The 14,084-nt window shown below is 48.9% G+C and overlaps 1 protein-coding gene across 1 annotated transcript in view; it reads right to left on the reverse strand.

Annotated features, from left to right (window-relative positions):
- LOC124012992 (nuclear factor of activated T-cells, cytoplasmic 1-like) overlaps positions 1–14,084 on the reverse strand; it is a 77,942-nt gene that overhangs the window by 38,811 nt on the left and 25,047 nt on the right. Inside the window, exon 7 of the mRNA XM_046327095.1 lies at positions 13,045–13,100. Within this exon, the coding sequence (XP_046183051.1) occupies positions 13,045–13,100 (56 nt within the window). The remainder of the gene's footprint in view (positions 1–13,044; positions 13,101–14,084) is intronic.

The raw sequence follows: 14,084 nt of genomic DNA on the forward strand, positions 1-14,084 counted from the left end.
CGTTCCTGTTTCCACTCGTCTGGCTGTTCTTCAGTGGGCTCACTCTGCCAAGTTAGCTGGTCATCCCGGTGTTCGAGGCACTCTTGCGTCTATTCGCCAGCGCTTTTGGTGGCCGACTCAGGAGCGTGACACGCGCCGTTTCGTGGCTGCTTGTTCGGACTGCGCGCAGACTAAGTCGGGTAACTCTCCTCCTGCCGGTCGTCTCAGACCGCTCCCCATTCCTTCTCGACCATGGTCTCACATCGCCCTAGACTTCATTACCGGTCTGCCTTTGTCTGCGGGGAAGACTGTGATTCTTACGGTTGTCGATAGGTTCTCTAAGGCGGCACATTTCATTCCCCTCGCTAAACTTCCTTCCGCTAAGGAGACGGCACAAATCATCATCGAGAATGTGTTCAGAATTCATGGCCTCCCGTTAGACGCCGTTTCAGACAGAGGCCCGCAATTCACGTCACAGTTTTGGAGGGAGTTCTGTCGTTTGATTGGTGCGTCCGTCAGTCTCTCTTCCGGGTTTCATCCCCAGTCTAACGGTCAAGCAGAGAGGGCCAAAACTAATGAAAAACATGGCCCACCTTGCCTGGCGAGAGTTCAGTCTCCTCGCCGCCCGGATGAACTCCAGATTGCGGTGGTCAGTCCAGATGAGAAAAGAGTGTCTATCCCCCTCAAGCCAATTTCTCCATGCCTTCAGGGCCTTGACGACAGCCAACAACTCCCAGGCCCCCCCACTTCATATTTTCGCTCCACCGGGCTGAGCTTCTTCGGGAAGAAGGCACAAGAGCGGAGCTTCAGTGGCGTACCCGAGCGCTGAGAGAGCACAGCTCTGTGTGACCCCCCTGATTCACCATGCCCAAAGGAGCGGTGACCTCCCTAATTAACCCTGACCCTAATGGTTGACTATCTAAGGCGTGAATCGGGATGTGCCCTTCAATGAAATTCCCAGCCGCGCCTGAATCTAAGAGCGCCTTATGCATGGAATGCGGGGAAAACTCTAGAAAAGTGACAGACACAAACATATGTGCAACAGAGGACTCTGGGTGAGAATGGTGCCAGCTCACCTGGGGTGAGGCCAGAGCGTCCTGCCTGCTGCCTCGATTCCCAGAGGAACCAACCCGACACTGACCAGCAGTGTGACCTCTGCCACATGAGCGGAAACCCCCTCCGGTCTCCAGGCGCACCGCCCCTCCCAGCTCCATGGGTATCGGAGAGGGGGTGAAGGAGGATGGAACCATCAGACCCCGATCTGGACGTCCGCGAGTAGCCAGCAGATTGTCCAGCCGGATGGACAGGTCCACCAGCTGGTCGAAAGTGAGGTTGGAGTCTCTGCTGGCCAGCTCCCGACGGGCGTCCTCGTGCGGACTGCACCAGTAGTGGTCAATTCAGGGCACTGTTGTTCCATCCCGCGCCGGCAGCCAGGGTTCTAAACTCCAGGGCAAACTCCTGGGCGCTCCTTGTCTCCTGCCTCAGATGGTAGAGGCGCTCTGCCCTCGGGCGGGTTGTCGAAGACTGCCCGAAAACGGCAGGTGAACTCCTCAAAATGGTCCAACACCGCATCTCCCTCTCTCCACAAGGCGTTGGCCCACTCCAGGGCTTTCCTGGTGAGGCACAAGACGAGTGCGGACACCCTCTCATGGTCCAATGGAGCTGGGTAGACCGTGGCCAGATAGAGGTTTAATTGAAGGAGTTGGCAGCACTCCCGTCGTACTCCTGTGGCAAGGAGAAACGGATCCCACTGGGTTCAGGGGAGAAAGGGGCACTCAGGGGAGACCCCGGTTGTGCTGGTGGAGACACTGGAAGAACTCCCTATCTCTCCCAGCGGTTCATTCTCTGGACAACGCGGTCCATAGTGGCACCAAGATGGTAAAGTATTACTGCATGCTCCTGGACGTGCTCATTCACCTCTATGGCCGGGGTACTTTCTCCTGCTGACTCCATAGAAGGGTCGGAGATTCTGTAATGGGTGCGTGTATAGGTGGCAGGGAAGTCAGGCGCAGTAGAACGAACTTGGTATAAACGGAGTTGTTTAATAAAAGTTAACAAAACTCCAAAACCAAAATATAAAAATAATCAAAGTGGGTACAAAACTCGTCGCGCACCAACACATAACTTGCACAAACATACAATCAAACAATCTCCGACAAGGACATGAGGGGAAACAGAGGGTTAAATACACAACATGTAATTGATGGGATTGGAATCAGGTGTTAAGGAAGACAATACAAAACCAATGGAAAATGAAAAATGGATCCGTGATGGCTAGAAGGTTGGTGACGTCGACTGCCGATCACCGCCTGAAGAAGGAGAGGGACCGACTTCGGCGGAAGTCGTGGCATCTTGTACAAACTGTATAAAAAAGAAGAGGCGACTCCGGGATGCTGGCCTTCTAGGCAGAGCTGCAAGGAAAAAGCCATATCTCAGACTGGCCAATAAAAATAAAAGATTAAGATGGGCAAAAGAACACAGACACTGGAAAGAGGAACTCTGCCTAGAAGGCAAGCATCCCGGAGTCGCCTCTTCACTGTTGACATTGAGACTGGTGTTTTGCAGGTACTATTTAATGAAGCTACCAGTTGAGGACTTGTGAGGTGTCTGTTTCTCAAACTAGACACTCTAATGTACTTGTCCTCCTGCTCAGTTGTGCACCGGGCCTCCCACTCCTCTTTCTATTCTGGTTAGGGCCAGTTTGCATTTTTCTGTGAAGGGAGTAGTACACAGCATTGTACGTTTCTTGGTAATTTCTCGCATGGAATAGCCTTCATTTCTCAGAACAAGAATAGACTGACGAGTTTCAGGAGAAAGTTATTTGTTTCTGGCCATTTTGAGCCTGTAATCGAACCCACAAATGCTGATGCCCCATATACTCAACTAGTCTAAAGAAGGCCAGTTGTATTGCTTCTTTAATCAGATCAACAGTTTTCAGCTGTGCTAACATAATTGCAAAAGGATTTTCAAATTATTAATTAGCCTTTTAATATGATACACTTGGATTAGCTAACACAAAGTGCCATTGGAACACAGGAGTGATAGTTGCTGATAATGGGCCTCTGTACACCTATGTAGATATTTCCAGCTACAATAGTCATTTACAACATTAGCAATGTCTACACTGTATTTCTGATCAATTTTATGTTATTATAGTGGACAGAAAACATGCTTTTCTTTCAAAAAAGAAGGACATTTCTAAGTGACCCCAAACTTTTGAATGGTAGTGTATATTGATTGACTAATGTCAACAATTACAGACCAGTATCCCTTCTTTCTTTTCTCTCCAAAACTCTTGAACGTGCCGTCCTTGGCCAGCTCTCCCGCTATCTCTCTCTGAATGACCTTCTTGATCCAAATCAGTCAGGTTTCAAGACTAGTCATTCAACTGAGACTGCTCTCCTCTGTATCACGGAGGCGCTCCACACTGCTAAAGCTAACTCTCTCTCCTCTGCTCTCAACCTTCTAGATCTATCGGCTGCCTTCGATACTGTGAACCATCAGATCCTCCTCTCCACCCTCTCCGAGTTGGGCATCTCCGGCGCGGCCCACGCTTGGATTGCGTCCTACCTGACAGGTCGCTCCTACCAGGTGGCGTGGCGAGAATCTGTCTCCTCACCACGCGCTCTCACCACTGGTGTCCCCCAGGGCTCTGTTCTAGGCCCTCTCCTATTCTCGCTATACACCAAGTCACTTGGCTCTGTCATAACCTCACATGGTCTCTCCTATCATTGCTATGCAGACGACACACAACTAATCTTCTCCTTTCCCCCTTCTGATGACCAGGTGGCGAATCGCATCTCTGCATGTCTGGCAGACATATCAGTGTGGATGACGGATCACCACCTCAAGCTGAACCTCGGCAAGACGGAGCTGCTCTTCCTCCCGGGGAAGGACTGCCCGTTCCATGATCTCGCCATCACGGTTGACAACTCCATTGTGTCCTCCTCCCAGAGCGCTAAGAACCTTGGTGTGATCCTGGACAACACCCTGTCGTTCTCAACCAACATCAAGGCGGTGGCCCGTTCCTGTAGGTTCATGCTCTACAACATCCGCATAGTACGACCCTGCCTCACACAGGAAGCGGCGCAGGTCCTAATCCAGGCACTTGTCATCTCCCGTCTGGATTACTGCAACTCGCTGTTGGCTGGGCTCCTTGCCTGTGCCATTAAACCCCTTCAACTCATCCAGAACGCCGCAGCCCGTCTGGTGTTCAACCTTCCCAAGTTCTCTCACGTCACCCGCTCCTCTGTTCTCTCCACTGGCTTCCAGTTGAAGCTCGCATCCGCTACAAGACCATGGTGCTTGCCTACGGAGCTGTGAGGGGAACGGCACCTCAGTACCTCCAGGCTCTGATCAGGCCCTACACCCAAACAAGGGCACTGCGTTCATCCACCTCTGGCCTGCTCGCCTCCCTACCACTGAGGAAGTACAGCTCCCGCTCAGCCCAGTCAAAACTGTTCGCTGCTCTGGCCCCCCCAATGGTGGAACAAACTCCCTCACGACGCCAGGACAGCGGAGTCAATCACCACCTTCCGGAGACACCTGAAACCCCACCTCTTTAAGGAATACCTAGGATAGGATAAGTATTCCCCCCCCCCTTTAAGATTTAGATGCACTATTGTAAAGTGACTGTTCCACTGGATGTCATAAGGTGAATGCACCAATTTGTAAGTCGCTCTGGATAAGAGCGTCTGCTAAATGACTTAAATGTAAATGTAAATGTAATTAAAACATTAATTTATCTTATGCTACACAAAGATGAATAACATGATTTTTTCTAAACAAATCCATTCTGTTTCTGAAATGGTTATTCCAGTGTAGATGGTTTTGGTGACGTGTCAAACTCATTCCACAGAGGGCCGAGTGTCTGCTGGTTTTTGCTCCACCCTTGTACTTGATTGACGAATTAAGATCACTAATTAGTAAGGAACTCACCTGGTTGTCCAGCTCTTAATTGAAAGGAAAAACCAAAAACCTGTCAGGATTTGGCCAGGGTTGTTCCGGTTTTTGGTCACTAGATGCCCCCATTGTGCCTTTTGACCTTTTGTTTTCCCTTGATCCCCATTATTATTTGCACCTGTGCCTCGTTTCCCCTGATTGTATTTAAACCCTTTGTTTTCCTCTGTTCTTTGCTCTGTGTTTGTATGTTAGCACCCAGCCCTAGTACTCTGAGAACTCTTGTTGATCCCCGGTGGACTCTCTTGTGGAATTCTGTTTTTTGTTCTTGTTTGTTTGTTTTTTGAGTATCTTTTGAGGCTTTTTGTGCTTTACCTTCCACCTTGTGGATTTACCTTTTTTGTCTTGGAGGATTACCTTTGTTCTTGTAGGATTCCTTTTGAGGTTGTGGAGTTACATGTTTTCCTGAAGAACTTCACTTTTTACTTCATTAAATACACCGTCTCAAGTACTGCTGTGTCTGCCTCTTCTTCTGGGTTCTGCCGACTATTTGTTGCTCAGTTGGTTAAGTGACTGTTTCTCACTCCGGAGACCCGGGTTCGTAACCGGGTCCTGACAGAAACACAGAGCTAAAAATGAACCCAGAGGCAGCCAGTTCCCAGGACCTTGTTGCCATGCTGTCCCACCACCAGGAGACTGTCCAACGCCACGAAGCCGCCCTGGTTCAGCAAGAGGCCTTAATGGCTAGACATTCTCATCTTCTGTCGGAGATGCTGACTTCCATAAAGCAGATATCTGATCGACTTACCCCGGCAACAGTTCCCGTCCCAATACCTCAGATTCACGTACCCATGGCAGTTAACCCTCTGGCTGAACCTCGTCTTCCACCTCCCCAACGGTTCTCAGGTGATCCAAGTGCTTGTAAAGGGTTTCTCACCCAATGTTCTCTCTCCTTCGAGCTGCAACCCTCGTCCTTCCCCACCGACCGATCTAAGATCGCATATATCATCACCCTGCTGTCGGAAAAAGCCCTGGCCTGGGCTACTGCTGTGTGGGATGCCCATAGTTCCTGCTGTGCCAGCTACTCTGCCTTTGTTGAGGAATTCAAACAAGTGTTTCAAGGCCCAAGCAGTGGTCCTGACTCAGCCAAACAGCTCCTGACTCTCCACCAAGGTCGGCGCAGCGTGACGGACTATGCCATCCAGTTCCGCACGTTGGCAGCAGCGAGTGGCTGGAACAACGAGGCGCTCACGGTGTGCTTTCTGAAAGGCCTTTCCGACACTATCCAAGATGAACTGGCCACTCGGGAACCACCGGGCAATCTCGAGTCCCTGATCAAGTTGGCCTCACGCATTAACCAGCGTCTGAGAGAGAGAGAGAACTCAACCGTAGACCTCTAGCCCCTATCAGTCCCAGCTCCCAGTCCCCACAGACCGGGGGGAACTGTAACGGGAAACATAACCTCCTCCTATCCGTCCAACTCCCGTCTGCTCATTCCAGTCACCCTTTCCTGGGACAACCACAAGCTTCACCTTCAAGCCTTGGTAGACTCTGGAGCCGCAGGTAACTTCATGGATGGTGTCTGGGCGAAGGAGAATGGCGTACCCTCTGAACCTCTAAGTGACCCCATGAGGGTTACTACATTGGATGGAAGCCCTTTGGGATCTGGACTTGTCACTCATGTCACTACCTCCTTGCGACTTTCAGTTTCACAACATCAGGAATTGATGAACTTTCATTTGATCTCCTGTTCCGAGTTTCCTCTCGTCCTTGGATACCCCCGGCTTCACAGCCATAACCCTCACATTGACTGGTCTGTGGGCACTATCAAGCAGTGGGGTCCTACGTGCCAAGCTACTTGTATTTTCCCGAATTCCCCGAGTTCTACTCCCGAGTCTTTAGAATCCATCGACCATGACCTCAAACTGGTATTTAGCAAACAGAGGGCCACCATGCTACCACCCCATAGACCTTATGATTGCCCCATCGAACTGTTTCCGGGCACTTGCCCTCCCAGGGGTCGGATCTTTTCCCTATCTCCACCCGAACGAGCTGCTATGGATACCTACATCAAGGACGCTCTGGAAGCAGGCCTCATGCGTCCATCCACCTCCCCGGCGGGAGCAGGGTTTTTCTTTGTGGCCAAGAAAGACGGTGGATTATGGATTATTACTCAATGCCATAACCGTCCGTAACCGTTACCCGCTACCCCTTATGGCCACAGCCTTCGAGCTGCTCCAGGAAGCAGTTGTTTTCACTAAGCTTGACCTGCGGAACGCATACCATCTTGTGCGGATCAGACCTGGTGACGAGTGGAAGACCGCTTTCAACACGCCTACTGGTCACTATGAATACTTGGTGATGCCCTTCGGCCTGACCAACGCCCCAGCGGTGTTCCAAGCGCTCATAAACGATGTGCTTAGGGATATGCTTAACATATTTGTGTTCGTTTACTTGGATGACATCCTCATCTTTTCGAGCTCTCTTCAAGACCACACTAAGCATGTCAGACAAGTACTCAAACGCCTCCTAGACAGCCATCTGTACGGTAAGCCGGAAAAATGTGAATTCCATTCATCCCGAGTACAATTCCTGGGATTTGTAGTGGAACCCGGTCGAGTCCAAATGGACCCCATGAAGGTAGGGGCGGTAGCGGATTGGCCCACCCCCAAATCCGTTAAGGAAGTTCAGCGTTTCCTGGGCTTCACTAACTTTTACCGCAAGTTCATCAAGAACTTCAGCTTGGTGGCAGCCCCTTTCTCAGCTTTAACCAAGGGTGGCAATGCTGAGACGGCCTTCCAAGGACTCAAGCAGCGCGTCCTCTCTGCTCCCATCCTGATACTACCGACTACGGATGAACCGTTTGTGGTGGAGGTAGACGCCTCAGAGGTTGGTGTTGGAGCTGTCCTGTCTCAGAGGGGTGAAGACAAGAAGCTTCATCCGTGCGCTTTCTTCTCACACCGGCTTACCCCGGCTGAGAGGAACTACGATGTGGGGGATCGTGAACTCCTAGCGGTTAAGATGGCATTGAAGGATTGGAGACACTGGCTCGAGGGGGCTTCTCACCCGTTTCAAGTGCTTACGGACCACAAAAATCTGGAGTATATCCAGCAGGCGAAGCGGTTGAACTCTAGACAAGCTAGATGGTCTCTTTTCTTCAATCGATTCCAGTTTATCCTCACCTATCGGCCCGGGTCGAAGAATCTCAAACCGGATGCCCTGTCCCGAGTCTACGCTCCTGCCATTCGAGATGACACGGACATGCCTGTCCTTCCTGCTGCTAAGATCGTGGCTCCGATCTCGTGGCAAGTTGAGGATACCGTGAGACGAGCTCAAGCTATTGAACCGGACCCGAAAGGAGGTCCTGCCAATCGGTTGTTTGTCCCCAAGGCAGTGAGGACTCAGGTCCTTCTGTGGGGGCACTCCTCTCGCCTCACCTGTCACCCGGGCATAGGTCGCACCTTGGAGTTCATCCAGCGTAAGTTCTGGTGGCCTACCATAAGAGAAGACGTTGCCACTTTCGTCAATGCCTGCCCCGTGTGCTGCCAGGGCAAATCTTCTCACCTCCGCCCGCAAGGACTCCTTCACCCTTTACCTGTTCCCCACAGACCCTGGTCCCATATCTCGTTGGACTTCATTACTGGCCTTCCTCCATCCCATGGCAATACTACTATCCTAGTCATTATCGACAGGTTTTCAAAGGCGGCCAGGTTCGTCCCTCTGACTAAGTTACCTTCTGCCAAGGAAACGGCTGAGTTGGTAATTAATCATGTGTTCCGAGTCTTCGGCATTCCTCAAGATATGGTTTCTGACAGAGGTCCCCAGTTCGCCTCTAGGTTTTGGAAGGCCTTCTGCCAACTCATGGGGGCTTCTGCCAGTCTATCTTCAGGATACCATCCGGAGCCCAACGGCCAAACTGAGAGGATGAATCAAGAGCTGGAAACCACCCTCCGATGTATGACTCGTAACAACCCGTCCACATGGTCGTCCTTTCTTGTTTGGGCCGAATACGCGCACAACACCTTGCGCTCCTCCTCTATTGGTATGTCCCCGCACGAGTGTCAGTTTGGCTATGCCCCTCCATTGTTCCCGGACCAGGAGGCAGAAGTCAGAGTGCCTTCATCCTTGAAGTTCGTCAGACGCTGTCGGCTTATGTGGAGGAAGACCCGACTTAATCTTATGCGTTCCTCACAGAGGTACCAACAACAAGCCAACAGACGTCGCCGTCCCGGGCCTACCCTGCGCCCCGGCCAGAGAGTCTGGCTCTCCACAAGAGACTTACCACTACGGGTGGAGTCTCGCAAGCTGTCCCAAAAATACATCGGTCCCTTTAAGGTTGCCAGGAGAGTTAACCCAGTTTCTTATCGCCTACACTTACCCAGATCCCTTAAGATTAATCCCACATTTCACATTTCCTTATTAAAACCTGTTGTTTTTTCTCCCCTTGTCCCGGCAGACAGACCTCCTCCTCCGCCTCGTGTCATTGGAGGCCAGCCGGCTTATACCGTCCATCGGATACTGGATTCCCGCCGGGTGCAGTGGTCCTGGCAGTATCTGGTGGACTGGGAAGGCTACGGTCCCGAGGAGCGCTCCTGGGTTCCTGCCAAAGACATACTGGACCCTGACCTCATTCGTCAGTTCAGGGCCCTCCACCCTGAGAGAGCTGGTAGGAACGTCAGGAGCCGTTCCTAGGGGGGGGATTCTGTCAGGATTTGGCCAGGGTTATTCCGGTTTTTGGTCACTAGATGCCCCCATTGTGCCTTTGACCTTTTGTTTTCCCTTGATCCCCATTATTATTTGCACCTGTGCCTCGTTTCCCCTGATTGTATTTAAACCCTTTGTTTTCCTCTGTTCTTTGCTCTGTGTTTGTATGTTAGCACCCAGCCCTAGTACTCTGAGAACTCTTGTTGATCCCGGTGGACTCTCTTGTGGAATTCTGTTTTTTGTTCTTGTTTGTTTGTTTTTTGAGTATCTTTTGAGGCTTTTTGTGCTTTACCTTCCACCTTGTGGATTTACCTTTTTTTGTCTTGGAGGATTACCTTTGTTCTTGTAGGATTCCTTTTGAGGTAGTGGAGTTACATGTTTTCCTGAAGAACTTCACTTTTTACTTCATTAAATACACCATCTCAAGTACTGCTGTGTCTGCCTCATCTTCTGGGTTCTGCCGACTATTCGTGGCTCAGTTGGTTAAGTGACTGTTTCTCACTCCGGAGACCCGGGTTCGTAACCGGGTCCTGACAAAACCCAGAGACATTGGGCCCTCCGTGGAATGAGATTGACACCCCTGATTTAGGTAGTCTCATTCATTAGTATTAAAAAAAAAAAACCTGGCAGTCTTTCTGAATGCAGATTGTAGGACCAGCTTGACCAGCATCTGACCAGCATGGACCCCCTTGAAATGTATGCTAGTCTAAGCTGTTTTTTTCAGCAGGGTGTACGAGCATGTGTCAGACATGTCAGACAGAGACAGAGAGAGTGTGTGTGTGTGTGTGTGTGTGTGTGTGTGTGTGTGTGTGTGTGTGTGTGTGTGTGTGTGTGTGTGTGTGTGTGTGTGTGTGTGTGTGTGTGTGTGTGTGTGTGTGTGTGTGTGTGTGTGTGTGTGTGTGTGTGTGTGTGTGTGTGTGTGTGTGTGACCGTGCGTGTACTCACACGCTTGCATGTGTGTGTGTATGCATCTGTGTGTATGTATCAGTGGAGGCTCCTCAGAGGAGGAAGGGGAGGACAGCACTCTGTAGGGTAGCACCATGTTGTAACCGGAGCACAGCTAGCTTCCGGCCTCCTCTTGGTAAATTGACTTAATAAAAGACGTAGGAGGCTCATGATTCTCACTCCCTTCCATAGACTTACACAGTAATTATGACAACTTCTGGAAGACATCCTCTAACCTATCAGAGCTCTTGCAGCATGACATGTTGTCTACCCAATCAAAGGATCAGAGAATGAATCTAGTACTGAAAGCATGAGTTATAGCTAGTTAGCACTGCAGTGCATAAAATGTGGTGAGTAGTTGACTCAAAGAGAGAGAAAGACAATAGTTGAACAGTTTTCAACAAATTCATTTCTTAAAAAATGAAGGAGAAGCAAGAGAAAGAGAGAGAGAAAGGTGGTCATTTTTTCACTTTCAGTTCACTTAGCTAGCAAATGCAGCTGGCTAGTTTAGTTACTCAAACACCCGGCTGAAACAAAGGGATGCTATGTTAGCTAGCTGGCTATGACTATCCAACACAACACTGGAACTCTTCCAAGTCCAAGGTAAAGCTTTTGATTTTATTCATGTATTGCCACCGTGGTCTGCCGGTGTAACTGCTTACCGTCTCTACACTGCAACGTTACTGCATGATCATAGCGGGTTAACTAACGTATTAGTTTGATTAGCTATTTAGACCAGGACGTTACTTTAGCTAATATGGGAACAACGATGTAGGCTGTGTGTAGCGGTTAGTGCATAGAGTTGAGAAGGAATACAGTGTGGCTGCTATGAAAGTGAACCTGTTTTGTGTGATCGGGGGTGTATTCATTCTGCCAATTCTGTTGAAAACCGTTTCTTAAATGTAAGCAAAAACAATGGGGATGTTTGCAACTGTTGGACTAATGATTATGTATTTTGTGTATATACTGTATGAGTGTGAGAGAGAGAGAGAGAGAGAGAGAGAGAGAGAGAGAGAGAGAGAGAGAGAGAGAGAGAGAGAGAGAGAGAGAGAGAGAGAGAGAGAGAGAGAGAGAGAGAGAGAGAGAGAGAGAGAGAGAGAGAGAGAGAGAGAGAGAGAGAGAGAGAGAGAGAGAGAGAGAGAGAGAGAGAGAGAGAGAGAGAGAGAGAGAGAGTAAAAGGAAGTAAAAAGCACAGGACATCCCATTTGGAGTTTGCCAAAAGGCACCTAAAGATTCTCAGACCATAAGAAAGAAGATTCTCTGGTCTGATGAAACCAAGATTAAACTATTTGACCTGAATGCCAAGCATCACGCCTGTAGGAAACCTGGCACCATCCCTACGGTGAAGCATGGTGATGGCAGCATCATGCTATTGGGATGTTTTTCACTATCAGATACAGTCAGCATCGAGAGAAAAATGAACGGAGCAAAGTACAGAGAGATCCTTGATGAAAACCTGCTCCAGAGCGCTCAGGACCTCAGACTGAGGCGAAGGTTCCCCTTCCAACAGGACAACGACCCTAAGCACACAGCCAAGAAAACGCAGAAGTGGCTTTGGGACAAGTCTTTGAATGTCCTTGAGTGGCCCAGCCATAGCCCGGACTTGAACACGATCAAACATCTCTGGAGAGTCCTGAAAAAAGCTGTGCAGCAACGCTCCCCATCCATCCTGACAGAGCTTGTGAGGATCTGCAGAGAGAATGGGAGAAACTCCCCAAATACAGGTGTGCCAAGCTTGTAGCTTCATGCCCAACTTCTGCACTTCTGAGTTTCTCCCATTCTTCACAGACGTGATGCTTGGCATTCAGGCCAAATAGTTTAATCTTGGTTTCATCAGACCAGAGAATCTTCTTTCTTATGGTCTCTCCAGAGATGTTCGATCGGATTCAAGTCCGGGCTATGGCTGGGCCACTCTAGGACATTCAAAGACTTGACCCGAAGCCACTTCTGTGTTGTCTCGGCTGTGTGCATAGTCGTTGTCCTGTTGAAAGGTGAACCTTCACCCCAGTCTGAGGTCCTGAGCACTCTGTAGCAGGTTTTCATCAAAGATCTCTCTGCACTTGACTCTAACCTAAGTGTATTTAAACTTCCGACTTCAACTATATACACACTCTAATCGCCTAGTCTCAGTCCCAGTCTCCAGGAAGAAAAGAGTGCTCTGGGTGACTCCCCCGGCCCCTGGCCTACCTGCGGCAGCATCCAACCCCCCCCCCCCCCCCGTACCAGACCAAGACAGCTAGCACACCCTGTCAAACATACACTCCAACAAGGAAACGCTGAACTCCTCAGAACCTTTTGAAATATTTTTGCTCAACACCATTTCCCCAGGAGTATCCTTAATACAGAAATGAAAATAATCAGAAGTGTGTCTACTGTACTGTCTTTTCCAGACACAGGTCATATACTGGGTGTTTTAGAGAGAGTAACAGAGACTCAGCAGAGTGTCTTCCAACTAACACAAACATTGCTGTGAAATACCTATAAAAAAATGCAGAATGTCTTGTTTATTGAACTTACAGACTTGCAGGAGTCCTTGTCAACCTTGGCCTCTGTCTCCCATAGGTGATGGCCATCTATAGAAGGGAGAGGAGAACAGAGAGGGTAAGCATGTGGAAAAATTACATGTGACAAATTTGCCAGTATTCAGATTTGCAAAAATGAGTAACTACCGAAACTAGCTAGACTAACTCATGTAAATGTTGACATCATAAGCCATGATGTGGTGAATGATTTTATTATTAGCTCTGTCTGAGATCAGTGGTCTATTAAAAAGTTTCAACAGAACCAAGGCTATCACCAACATAAGTTGAGTCTGCCGATGAACTCATATCCTCAGTCTCAGTCTCAGTCTTGGCTAAACCACTTGGGCCAAGGGGGCCGTTCTGATGCACCTCCGAGACCCGAGTCATAGGCCATACCAAAGGGATCTCTGACGTCTTTGGTCGATGAGAGAAACGCTGAATTCATTCCTTTGTGGAATCCCATACTGCATGACCAATTGTGACTTGTGGGCTTGTTAATGAGGTTATAAAATGGGGATTTCGATAACCAATGGGCTGTGAATGACTGGAAAGTGAAGCCTTGGCATTAAGTTTCTCTCCCCAACCCACCGTTTTAAATAGCTCATATTCAAATATCGGTGCTTTTGTCATGCTCATTAAAGTATTATTAAATGTTTTACTTGTTTTATATTCTGTTAATGAAACTTATTTTAACACTCAACTTGTCGAAAACAAATAGGCTTTCCCATCAGGCAATAAAATAGTGCATCACAGCTGTTGGAAACATGGGTCCTAAAAAAGCTCCTATTTTGCTATTCTTCTATGAGACGTCAACATAAAGTCATTTTCACACAGTTTATAAGAAACAGTGTAACCACTGCACTATTTTCTCTTACACCAATGACTCGTTAACAAAGCCTGAAATAGAAATGAAATCACATTAAAAATGTCCTTAAACTGTCTCAGAAGTGCCTTTGTAACAATTCTGGTCATGTAATATATTATAAAAATAAAGAAAACTGTATGGAATATGGGGAAAAATGCACCAAATTATTT

This window comes from Oncorhynchus gorbuscha, linkage group LG24, assembly GCF_021184085.1.
Source record: "Oncorhynchus gorbuscha isolate QuinsamMale2020 ecotype Even-year linkage group LG24, OgorEven_v1.0, whole genome shotgun sequence".
NCBI lineage: Eukaryota > Metazoa > Chordata > Actinopteri > Salmoniformes > Salmonidae > Oncorhynchus > Oncorhynchus gorbuscha.